This window comes from Platalea leucorodia (assembly GCF_965183815.1).
Source record: "Platalea leucorodia genome assembly, contig: HAP1_HAP1_SCAFFOLD_119, whole genome shotgun sequence".
NCBI classification, from domain to species: domain Eukaryota; kingdom Metazoa; phylum Chordata; class Aves; order Pelecaniformes; family Threskiornithidae; genus Platalea; species Platalea leucorodia.
The window spans coordinates 108474-121230 of record NW_028121416.1 but is presented as its reverse complement, the minus strand read 5'-3'; the positions used below and the strand labels follow the sequence as shown (position 1 = coordinate 121230).

General features: G+C 53.6%; 1 protein-coding gene and 1 pseudogene across 2 annotated transcripts in view; one reads left to right on the top strand and one right to left on the bottom strand.

The window, feature by feature from the left end:
* Positions 1-12330, top strand: part of LOC309603528 (olfactory receptor 14C36-like) — a gene marked incomplete at both ends in the record, with an annotated part of 57577 nt that extends 45247 nt beyond the window's left edge. The window contains one exon of the mRNA XM_082338352.1: positions 12274-12330. Coding sequence (XP_082194478.1) covers positions 12274-12330 — 57 coding nt within the window. The remainder of the gene's footprint in view (positions 1-12273) is intronic.
* LOC309603514 (olfactory receptor 14J1-like) lies at positions 31-997 on the bottom strand (annotated as a pseudogene). The gene has a single exon. The product of its transcript is annotated as an olfactory receptor 14J1-like (transcript).
* Positions 12331-12757: the final 427 nt, after the last annotated feature.

The window sequence follows — 12757 nt, the reverse complement described above, 5'->3', positions numbered from 1 at the left end:
GAAGACAGGCGGGGCCTGTAATGAGTTACGTTATACCTGCCATGAAGAAGATGATGGGCACTTTATTGCTTCAGAAACACAGCCAGTTATCAGCTTCCAAACTGCATCCTTGAGCTGCTGGTTCCCCATGCTGTAGATGAGGGGGTTCAATGCTGAAGGAACCACTGAGTACAGCACTGCCACCACCAGGTCCAGCGATGGGGAGGAGATGGAGGGGGGCTTCAGGTAGGCAAACATGGCAGTGCTGACAAACAGGGAGACCACGGCCAGGTGAGAGAGGCACGTGGAAAAGGCTTTGTGGCGTCCCTGCTCAGAGGGGATCCTCAGCACGGCCCTGAAGATCTGCACATAGGACAGCACAATGAAAACAAAACACCCAAAAGCTAAAGCAAGACTAACCACAATAAGCCTAGCCTCGCTGTGGTAGGAGTGTGAGCAGGAGAGCTTGAGGATGTGGGGGATTTCACAAAAGAACTGGTCCACAGCATTGCCTTGGCAGAGGGGGAGTGAAAATGTATTGGCAGTGTGCAAAGAGACCATTGAGAAACCCAGTGCCCCAGGCAGCTGCTGCCATGTGGACACAAGCTCTGCTGCCCACGAGGGACCTGTAGTGCAGGGGTTTGCAGATGGCAACGTAGCGGTCGTAGGCCATGATAGTGAGGAGAGAATATTCTGCTGACATCAAGAACAGAAAGAGAAACATCTGTGCAATGCATGCTGTGTATGATATGGTCCTGGTGTCCCAGAGGGAATTGGCCATGGATTTGGGGAGAGTGGTGGAGATGGATCCCAGGTCGAGGACGGAGAGGTTGAGGAGGAAGAAGTACATGGGGGTTTGGAGGCGGTGGTCACAGACTATGACTGTGATGATGAGGCCATTGCCCAGGAGGGCAGCCAGGTAGATGGCCAGGAAGAGCCAGAAGTGCAAGAGCTGCAGCTCCCGTGTGTCTGTGAATGCCAGGAGGAGGAACTGGGTGATGGAGCTGCTGTTGGACATTTGCTGCCTCTGGGCATGGGGATCTGTTCAAGAAGGAAAAAAGAGTGACAAGTTAGGGAGATTTCTCTGAGCAAAATCAAAGCCATTTCTCATACACACAGACACCTTTTTCCTTTTCTAGGAGAGCTTCTTTCAGCTCTGTGGCTGCAGCCCTGGTTGGTGCTGGCTGAACGTGCCATGAGGATCAGGGTCTGTGCCCGCTGGCTGCCGAGAGGTCAGCCCTGCTCTGCAGCAGTGGGTTCATGGGAAGAGTGGGGGCAGGGTCAGTCCTGGTGTTCGACCTTGTCTCATGAAACTGCTCCTAACACAGAAGGTCCTGTCAGCATCTGCACTCCCAGTGATAAGGAACTGAGGTGGCAGAAGGCAGGTTGAGAGGTTGGGGTTTTTTACATCTCCTCCTCCCCTCCCACCCTGGGGAGTGTTCTTGGATGTCAGAAAGCCTCAGCATTTCTGCTGCACTCAGGGAGAACAGAGGGAGTTCTGCGAGGCAAGCGGAGTGCCTGTGGCTTAGTGAAGTGAGGGATGATGGTCTGTCCCTCCATGAAGTTCCCAGTTTCTCTGGGCTTGCAGCTTTCTGAGGTGGAGGGTGATCACATTGTCATATAACCCTGAAAAGCCACCAATCACTGCTCTGAGCAGAGGGATCCATCTTTGACCACTAAATGTTTCACCCTTTCTCAAGGTCTCAACGCTCAACATTTAGCCCAGGACACACATGGCTCATTTCACAACCCCATCACCATTTTCCCTGTCATAGCATGTGTGCACTTCTCCATGGGGATTTCAGATAACAGAAAGTTGTTAAGGGCAGGTTTGCATCTTGCAGGGACGCTCACAACTTGGAAGGAATCTTCAAGGAGATAGCCAAATTTGCTGACGATGGCATTTGAGTAAGGGAGGTTCAGCTCGTTCCCCAGCCCCACAGGCTTCAATGTCCATAGCATCAAAGCTGGGACATCTGTTCCCATGGACAGAACTGCATGAAAGCACCCACAAGATCAGTGTGTGACTCTGCAGCTGAAACTCCCATCCCCAGAGAGCCTGGCAGCAAGAATGGAATAACCACAGCAATAACACAGACCAGTGGAGAAACAAGCAAATATACAGTGAGGGTGTGGCTGAGAGAGGCCAGGGCAGAGGCATTGGGGCACTCAGACAGCGTTCCCCTTCCCCAGCTGTGCACGCCACCTCCCAGACACCACCATGGCCGGGCAGCTGCTCTCAGCCCCTGCGCTCTGCAGAGGGAACTGGGCCCGTGGCTGCAGAGCTGCACCAGGGCTCTGCTGGAGCTCTGGCTGCAGAGGAGGTGGTTCACGCCTTGGAGCCCCCAGCCCTGAGGGCAGAGGCTGTGGTGGGTGGGAAAGGAGGCAAGGGGGCTTGCTCAGAGGAAGGGGTCTGCATTGGGGGGGATCATACAGCGTTTTCTGCGTTCTCTCTTCCATAGCACTTATGCTTTTAGTTTCCTCTCATTTCCTGATCATATCCCTGCTGCGTGCAGCTTTTTGTCCTGAGAGGTGTTTCCCTGTCAGTGCTAACAGACCCCATCCCAACCTCTGTGCACTCACCTTGGCCCTCCAGAAACCTGCCTGTTTGCAGGGCACTGGCTGGGTGCATGTTCCTGTTTGCAGGTGGAAAAAAGGACAGGTCCCTAACACCAATGTGTCCAGCAGAGGCGATTCTGGTGCTGTCCATAGGCAGAGGAGTGCCTGAAAACACATCAGGAGACACCTGGAAGACCTGCTGATCACTCAAAGTTACAGTTCAGCAGTCTCAGTGACTTGTCAAAATTAAGAACTCCTTTATCATTTCTCCCCTGCCATTCCCCAAGAGCAGGAAATTAAAACGCAGACTCAGGAAAGTTCCTTATCTTTGGAATTCTTGTCTTGAGCTTCTCCTTGAAGCCTCCTCTTGGAAATATTCTGGAAGTGAGCTGAAGCTCTGAGCAGCCCTGACCCACACAGCACCCTCTCAACAGCAGGACCCTGCCTTGCTGGAGGCTGCTGCTTCCACCCACAGCTTCTCCCCGCAGCACCATGGTGAATTCCTCGGGCAGGCTGAGTGCTGACCCTGGCAGGCGGCAGAGTCCCTGCCCCAGCACACAGCCCCCTGGGGTGCAGGGACCCTGCTCGGAAGGACAGCCCTGGGCACCCCTGGCTGCACACCCACCTTCACACCCCTGCAGCCATCCCTGGGAGAAGGCAGCTGTCCTGCTCTGTCCCTCTGATGGTGCAGCAGGGAGTCCCTGCTCTGGAGTATGTCCTCCTCCTCTGCACTAGGGAAACCCTGAGAGTTGTATTTACAGATACCATAAGCTGTGGGGTTTTGCCAGCTTTAGGAAAGCACTCAGCAAAAGCAGCTGCATTGTCTTGTAGCCAGAGACTTACCATGTAGAGGGCTGTGAAGACCTCTCGCCCAGTGAGCTCTCAGCATCCTCCCACTCCAGGCTGTTTTTAACGTCTCTCTGCCTCGCTCCTCTCCCCTTGGTGCCTGCACGGAGTTCCCTCAGCCCTGCTGCCCTTTGCAGAGGAGCTGCTCCTGGGCAGAGCTGTCTCTCTGCAGTGCTGCCCACTTGGCATGAGCTGCCTCCATCCCAGGAGCCCAGCCCAGCTCAGCAGCAGAGGCCCAGCCCAAGGCACCACTTTCTCTGCCCCTCTGGGCTCCCTCCAGGTGTCCCTGGGGCTCCAGGGGAACCTGCTGGGAAACAGGCTGAAAGAAAACACTTCTTTTCCCTCTCTCAGCTGGGGGGAGACAGTTTTTTTCACCAGTGTCATTTCTCTTTCCAGAGTCAGGTTTAGGTCCTATAATCACTTTGCCTTGTCTCAGCATTAGACAGGACACCCAGACAGTCACAGGGAGGGATTTCCTTTACCCCTGCTGAGGGAAGGGATTCAGCAGGGTCAGCTGAGGCATCTCATCCTGGGTCTGTAGTCCTGGGGCTGGAAAGGCTCGCAGCTCACTCCCATGCAGATCACAGACCCACAGAAGCTGGGATTCCTCTTGCCTCAGTTCCGGTGGGCACAAAATGGGCACCTGCATGTGAGCTCCTTGTCTCAGCTCCCATGGTGCTAATGGAGATGGAGACCAGGAGTGAGCTGTTCAGACACAAACACCTGGCGACATCTGGGGTTCAGGAGGTGGTCCAAGATGTGTGCGGGAGACTGCAAGCTCCAAGGGAGCAGTTCACAGAGACAGGGCAGCATCTGGGGGCATCTTCTTGGAGGCCAATGGGAAATTAATTTGGCCAGGTGGAATGACAGCAGGTGCCCATATTTAGGACAACTCAACCTGTAGATATTTCTTACATACAGGGCAGCCTCTAGAGGTGTTCAGCTGACCAAATGGAGTCATGCATTTGAGCATAGCGAGAGCTCTGTTTCTCTTTCTCTTCACCATCAACTGCATTTTCTACACATCCTTCGAATACAATGTCAGTTTTGTCAAATGCCTCCCTTGCACTCCAATTGTCTAAGCTAATTCAGGGCAGCTGAATCTTAATTTAATTTACAAATACGTGCCTGTAGTGCTACGGGAGATACCAGGGCTCTGCAGCTGTGATGGACAGCACAGGTCCTATACAGGAACCCCACCCCCATTCAGACTAGTTGTGGGACAGGCATCCCCCAGGGCATCTCAGGCAGATTCAGTGCCTTTGGGTCAATGACTGAATCACACTGCTGCTCTGACGCAAGGTTGTTCCCTTCTCTTTCCAGGAGATGCCTGGCAGTGCATGAATACCAAGCACATCACACCAGGGGCTCCACTCATCGGCATTCCCTCCCAAACTCTGCTGCTTCTTCTCTCCCCCATCCTTTAACCATCCCCTCGATGTCACAGTCATGGATCAGGCCAATGATTTTCATTGTGCCGGTATCACAGGATGTCTACAGCCAAGGACACTCTCAACATCACCTCTTCCTTCCTGAGATCAGCTTCAGCTCCACCACAGGCCCTCAGGGCTGCACAGACACAACAGATAGCAAACCCCTCTCCTGCTCACACTGCACAGCCCAGCTCTGTTTCTCTCTGGCCGTGGGGAGAGCAGGGATTGCCTTCTTTGTGGGCACCTCCTATCTTCTTTACATTGCCATCTCCCATCCCCTCCTGCATGTCTCTGCTCTGAAGCAAACCCGTTGCACATACAAGGTCTTGGGTGCTTGGCAGCAGATCTTCCTGTTGCAAGTCTGCTCTCAAGCTAAATGTGCCAAAGCTGAGCTGCTGCAGCCCAGACATGCACCAATGCCCTCCGTCTGGGGCACAGACAGGAGGAGCTGGAGCTGTGTGTGCAATCTCTTCATTCCACGTGAAGGGGTTAACAACTGAGGCCTGTTGGGACAGCTCACACCACTGGGGTGCTGTAATGGGTGGGTACAGGATGATCAGGAGGCCAGGAAGGTCAGGAGGGGGTTGCCCTCAGTTGTGAAGGAGCTGCTTAGATGTGTGGAGCTCCTCTATGGGATGAACAAGGTGGGTGAGCCCTTGTGGGTGAGGGTCAGAGGAGAGGCTGGTAAGGGTGACATTGTTGTGGGAGACAAAGAACCCATGAAAGTCCCCTTGTGGACTTTAATTACCCTGGCATTCACTGGAGTGAGACCACACCAGCATACAAACAGTCCTGGAGGTTTCTGGAGGGTCTTGGGACACAGCTTGCAACACAGGGCTTTATAGCACAGCTGCCAGGTTGGTCAGAAGGGCAGCAGAGCTCAGTACAGCTGGTCTTCAAGGACAGTGCCTTTCAAGTACCAGACTGTGCATACCAATAGTCAGGAAAACAAGCAGAGCTGTCAGGAGAGAAGCTTGGGGAAACAGGAAACTCATGGGGAAGCCCCGCAGAAAAAAGGAAGCGTACAAGAGGTGGATGTTAGGATGAAAACAAAGGAGGAATTCAGAAATATGGTTGGTTTGAGAAAAGCCAGAGCTCTCATAGCGCTGACACTTGCAAGGGAGTTCAAGTGCACAACGATGAGCTGTTACTACTTCAGGAACAGTGAAAGAAGAAATGAAGCTCATGTGTGGCCACTGCTGAATTTGCTAAGAGTAGGTGTAGATAGGTGTGAGGTCTGAATCTGAATCTGAATTCTCTCAGTGCCAGGAGGCACACAAGGCGCGAACATCGTTCTTCCACTTCGATTGGTCTGCGGCTGCGTGCCGTGCCGCTTCCCAAGAGTTCCAGCTTGCACCATTCCTCTCAACCTCCACCATCCGACGCCAGGTCGTTTTTAGGCGACCCCGCTTCCTTCTTCCCTCTGGATGCTCGTCGTTTCTGCAACTTTTTATTTTTTTTCCGGGAGGAGGTAGTTGGCCTCCTGCCCAACCCCCATGACTTGGAGGGCCAGTGGTTTTTCTGTCAGGGTGGCCTTCCCTTAGGCTGCGTTAGTTCGCGGCACCTTCTTCAGTTTTATGCGGTGCACCCTCCAGAGAGGGATCCCCTATCCACCACCCAGGGGACGCGCCTTCTAGCCGTGCAGCCCCAGCCGAAGGGATAGGTGTGAGGTACTCTTGGCCTTTGTCTTCATCAGCAAGGTCTCCCAGTTCCGTGTGCCTAAGAGGCAGAACCCCAGAAACCCAGCAGTGGATGGAGACCGAGGCAGGATTTATTTGGGTAACCTCAACCCTTAGTAGTCCATTGGACCAGACAGGATGAATCCAAGCCTGTTGAGAAACCAGGCCAATGTCATAGCAGGGCTACTCTGATACATTTTGGAAGGTTGTCAGGACTGGAGAAAGCCAAAAGCAAATGTTGCATATATCTTCTCAAAAGACCCAAGGGCTGAGCAGGGAAGTATAGGCTGCAGTGACGGAGGCCAGGAGCTGCGTGGCTGGGCAGCAGCTCTGTGGAAATGGCTCTGCTGCTCCCTGAGTTTCATCAGGCAAGACAGGAGCCAGCAGCGTCCTGGGCTGTATGAGCAGGAGCAGAGCCAGAAGAAGTGATTCTCCCCCTCTGCCCAGCACCTTTTACCCCACACCCTGCACAATGGCAGTGAGACAATGGCAAACAGGAACCAGTTCACTGGAGGACCACTGAGGTGGTAATCCCCCAATTCTCCTTCAAGTGTTTGTGTGATTTCCCTGAGAGGATCAGCATCTACAACAACAACAACAATGACAAAAGCATTGATCCACCTAAATATCAATATCTGCAGGGGAGCAATGTGCATCTGTGGTAGCGCCTCTGGGCAATGCCAATGGGATCAGTATTTGCAAGCTAGGAGGATTGTAATATTCACCAGGAAGATCCAGGAAGCTCAAGGCCTCTTCTGAAGAGTGAGTGGCCCTGAGCAGCAGTGATTGGCCATGTGTAGGTCTGGGACAGGGGGTCAAGGGAATGCCTGTGAGAAACAAGCTGATGGCTGATGGTGTTAGCAAATCCTCACAACCGTATCTGAAACCAGAAATGGAAAGCAGCAGATGTCTGCAGGTGAAAGAGGGGGAGGAAGAAGAGGATTGTCCTGGGAATACAGCAGGAAGGAAGGTCCCTCCTGTGCCAGTCAGGGATGATACAGACACTTCAATCTTGTGTGCATGCCTCAGGCTGGCAGATGGGGAATGCCCACTGCTGGGGGTGGCTGTGCTCAGTCATCCACATGAGCTGACCTTGCTGACCAGCACCCTTGGGTCCAACCTCTCCAGTCCCATGGACTGGTAAGGGTGTGGTTTGCCAGAGGAACCCCTGGCTTGATCCCCACCTACCACTGGCTGTTCCTTTCCAGAGTCCTGCCTCAAAGCTCAAAGGCCTGGGAGACCTTGCTGGTGGAAACTGAGGCAAGGAGGACATAGATCTATCTACACCTACTCTTACTAAATTCAGCAGTGGTCCCCCATTCTCTCTGTTTCTTCTTTAAGCATTGCTGATGTAGCAACAGCTCATCTTGCTTCCCGTTGCATTCCCTTTCCAGGTTCAACTGAGTTTTTGTAAGGATCATTGCTGTGCTTGAAGGATGCTGTCCTTGAAGACAAGTTGTATCCAGGCACACTGTGCAAATGAGCAGTCTGTTCTTTGACTCTGTCATCATCATGGGTGCGATGTGCTTTGTGTTCACACAATGCCTTCAGCTGCTGGGTAGAGGAGGAGCAGACCTTGCCTCTCTGATGGCATCTGATGGCTGATACCTCTGACGGATGGCATCAGTCAATGGCACACAGGCAGCAAATCACACTCCCTGTGATGCCATCTGGGCTGTCTGTCACACACACGCCCTGAATGGGAATTGCTTTCCTGGAGGTCCTCTGCTCTTCCTGCAAGCCCTGGCATCTCCTGTAGCTCTGTGGGCCTGGATTTGAACATTAAATTGCGTTGCTGCCCTAAATTCTGTTAGGCAAGGTGGGGCTGAACCTGAGACAACTGGCAATGTAGTTAGTGGAGATCTAGTAACTACAGCGGAAGGAGAAGAGGGAGACTGAGCTCTCCCTATGGCACATCACTCCAATTGTTCAGATGAATAACTCTGTAAGCTGCCCTGAACATAATAAGTTGAACTGCCCTTCTTTTGGGCGTCAGCTCTCATTTCAGAAGGGCAAAGGAAATTCTCAACAGCCTCCAAGAGGATGCCCCCAGATCCTGCCCTGTCTGTATGAGCTGCTCCATTTCAGTTTACAGTTCCCTGCCCATGTCTTGGACCACCCCTGGCACCTCAAATGTCACCAGACATTTGCATCTCACTCCTCGCATCCCTCTCCAATGATGAGCATGGGAGCTGAGACAGGCCACTCGCATGCAGGTGCCTATGTTCTGCATAGCTGAAATGAGGCAAGAGGAATCCCACCTCCTCTGGGTTTGTGGCAGTCATGGGTGGGAGCTGAGTCCCATTCCACCACCAGGACTACAGACCCTGATTGAGATGCCTCGATTGACTCTGTGAATCCCTTCTATCAGAAAGTGTAAATTTTGATGTCACTGTCTGTGTGTCTTGTCTAATGATGGGACAAGGAAAGGTGATTCCCATGCCCAAATCTTTTCCTGATAGGAGAAATGACAGTGCTAGGAGTAATTGTCTCCCCTCAGCTGAGGGAGGGAACATGAGTGATGCCTTCAGCCTGTTTCCCAGCAGGTTCCCCTGGAGCCCCAGGGACACCTGGAGGGAGCCCAGAGGGGCAGAGAAAGTGGTGCCTTGGGCTGGGCCTCTGCTGCTGAGCTGGGCTGGGCTCCTGGGATGGAGGGAGCTGCTGGCAAGTGGGCAGGGCTGCAGAGAGACAGCTCTGCCCAGGAGCAGCTCCTCTGCAAAGGGCAGCAGGGCTGAGGGCACTGCCTGCAGGCACCGAGGGGAGAGAAGCCAGGAAGAGAGAGGTTAAAGGCAGCCTGGAGTGGGAGGATGCTGAGAGCTCACTGTGGGAGAAATCTTCACAGCCCTTGACACAGTAAGTCTCTAGAAGCAGGGCAGTGAAGCTGCAGTTGCTGGAGGGATCTCCAAAAGCTGCTACATCCCACAGTCTGTGGGATCTTTAAGGAGGATTCTCACAGCTTCTCTAGTGCAGAGGAGGAAGGCACATTCCAGAGCAGGTTTTCCCTGCTGCACCATCAGGGGAACAGGGCATGATGGCTGCCTTCCTCCGGGGATGACTGCAAGGATGTTAAGCCGGGTGCACAGCCAGGGATGCCCAGGGCTGTCCTTCAGAGCAGGGTGCCTGTGCCCCAGCGGTCTGTGTGCGAGGGTCAGTGCTCAGCCTGCCCGGGGAGCTCCCAACGGCGCTGTGGGGAGAATCTGTGGGTGGAAGAAGGGACCCCTGGGAGGGCAGGGCCCTGCTGCTGTTGAGAGAGGGCTGCATGGGTCAGGGCTGCTCACAGCTCCAGTTCAGCCGGAGAATATTTCCTAAGGGATGTTTCAAGAAGGAGGTCCTGGCAGGGATTGCCATAAAGAAAATGAAGATTTCCTGAATTTCTGTTTTCAGTTTCCTATTTTGGGTGGTGGTGTAGTGGAAAAGAATAAATGGAAAAGGAGCAGTCAACTTTGAAGAAGCCGCTGAGACTGCTGACCGAGTTATCAGTAAGCTTGATAAGAGCCTCCTAAGGTGCCCTCAGCCACTGCTCTGCCTATGGACAGCACCAGCATCACCTCTGCTGGACCATCAGGGTTCTTCTGACCTGCCCTTCTCCACCTGCAAACAGGAACATGCAACCAGCCAGTGCCCTGCAAACAGGCAGGTTTCTGTGGGGCCAGGGTGAGTGCACAGAGGTTGGGATGGGGTTTGTCACCACTTGCAGGGAAAAGCCATGGGACAGGGAAACACCTCCCAGGGTGAGGATCTCCAGGCAGCAGGGAGATGATCTGGGAATGAGACAAAACTAAAACCAGAAATGCTGTGGGAGGGAGAATTCAGAAACCTCCGTATGATCCCCTCCAGTGCAGACGCCTTCCTCTGAGCAAGCCCCCTTGCCTCCTCTCCCACCCACCAAAGCCTCTGCCCTCAGGGCTGGGGGCTCCAAGGCGTGAACCACCTCCTCTGCAGCCAGAGCTCCAGCAGAGCCGTGGTGCAGCTCTGCAGCCACGGGCCCAGTTCCCTCTGCAGAGCGCAGGGGCTGAGAGCAGCTGCCCGGCAATGGTGGTGTCTGGGAGGTGGCGTGCACAGCTGGGGAAGGGGAACGCTGTCTGAGTGCCCCAATGCCTCTGCCCTGGCCTCTCTCAGCCACACCCTCACTGTGTTTTCCCTTGTTCCTCCACTGGTCTGTGTTATTGCTATTGTTATCTTGTTCTTGCTGCCAGGCTCTCTGGGGAGGTGGAGTTTCAGCTGCAGAGTCACACACTGATCTTGTGGGTCCTTTCATGCAGCTGTGTCCATGGGAACAAGTGTCCCAGCTTTCATCTCAACTGTGGGGCTGTGGGCAATACGGTCTATGGAGCTGGAGAACAAGCTGTTTTTCCCTTAATCAGATGGTATCGTTAGGACACTTGGCTGTCCTTGTCCTTTTGCTTCCCAGGACTTGCTCTGCTCTCCCTGAGTGCAGCAGAAATGCTGAAGTTTTCTGAAATCCAAGAAAACTGCCCAGGTGAGATGGGGGTGGAGCATTAAAATCCCCAAACCTCCCAAAGTGCCTCCTGCCATCCCCGTTCCTTAGCATGGGAGTGCAGATGCTGACAGGCCCTTCTGCATTAGGAGCAGTTTCATCTGACAAAGTTGAACACCAGGACTGCCCCCTGCCCCACCGTTCCCACGATCTCACTGCTGCACAGCAGGGCTGACTCCTCAGCAGGCAGCGGGCAGAGGCCCTGCTCCTCACAGCACACTCAGCCAGAGTTGCAGCCACAGAGCTGAAGGAAGGTCTCCTGGAAAAGGAATGGGGTGGGTGAGGGATGGGGCAGAGTGTGTCTGAGTGAGGGTCTAAAAGAAAGCTTTGATTTTGCTCAGAGAAATGTCCCCTTCATTGACTCTTCCTGTACGAACAGGACCACATGCCCAGAGGCAGCAACCATCCAACAGCATCTCCATCACCCAGTTCTTCCTCCTGCAATTCACAGACACACGGGAGCTGCAGCTCTTCCACTTCTGGCTCTTCCTGGCCATCTACCTGGCTGCCCTCCTGGGCAATGGCCTCATCATCACTGCTGTAGCCTGTGACCACCACCTCCACACCCCCATGTACTTCTTCCTCCTCAACCTTTCTGTTGTCGACCTGGGCTCCATCTCCACCACTGTCCCCAAAGCCATGGCCAATTCCCTCTGGAACACCAGGGCCATCTCCTACACAGGATGTGCTGCCCAGATCTTTCTGTTTGCCTTGTTGGTAGTAGCAGAGTGTTACCTTCTCACCAGCATGGCCTATGACCTATGTTGCCATCTGCAAACCCCTGCACTACGGAACCCTTTTGAGCAGCAGAGCTTGTGTCCACATGGCAGCAGCTGCCTGGGGCAGTGCTTTTCTCAATGCTCTCCTGCACACGGCCAATACCTTTTCCATACCCATCTGCCATGGCAATGCTGTGGACCAGTTCTTCTGTGAAATCCCCCACATCTTCAAGCTCTCCTGCTCCGATGACTACCTTAGGGAGGTTGCGCTTATTGTGGTTAGTCTTTTAGTAGTATTCAGCTGTTTTGTTTTCATTGTGCTGTCTTACGTGCAGATCTTCAGGGCCGTGCTGAGGATCCCCTCTGAGCAGGGACGCCACAAAGCCTTTTCCATGTGCCTCCCTCACCTGGCCGTGGTCTCCCTGTTAGTCAGCACTGGAATGTTTACCTACCTGAAGCCCCCCTCCATCTCCTCCCCATCCCTGGATCTGGTGGTTTCAGTTCTGTATTCGGTGGTGCCTCCTGCAGTGAACCCCCTCATCTACAGCATGAGGAACCAGGAGCTCAAAGACGCACTGAAGAAGCTCATTCAATCCGTAGTCTTTCAGCAGCAATAAGCTGCCCATGTCTCTTTCCAAGTTATTTCCAATGTATCTGGGGAACCTCCTGTGCTTTGGGCATTTTATTTGTGATAACCGTGTTTCTCCAGGAATATCTGCATGCAGTCCGCTTCTCCAGAGGCATGAACCCAGTCTGTCTGACCCAAAGCACATGTGTCTGGCCCGATGGCACAGCTGGCCTCCCATGTCACATCTCTGTAATAAAAGGGGATTTCCTCAGTGCTGGTGTCTGGAGGTTGGGCTCTTCTTCCAAAGCTGAGGTCAGGAACAGGATAAACCATTGCCCCCGTGAGTCTGTGCTGCTGTGCTGTTCTCCATGGGCTGAGGGCAGTAGGGCTCAGGGCGATGTGTTTGGGAATGGGACTGGAGGGAGCTTTCAGTCACTGGAGTGAGCCTCCCTATTTGGCCACTTGCAGCACTCTCC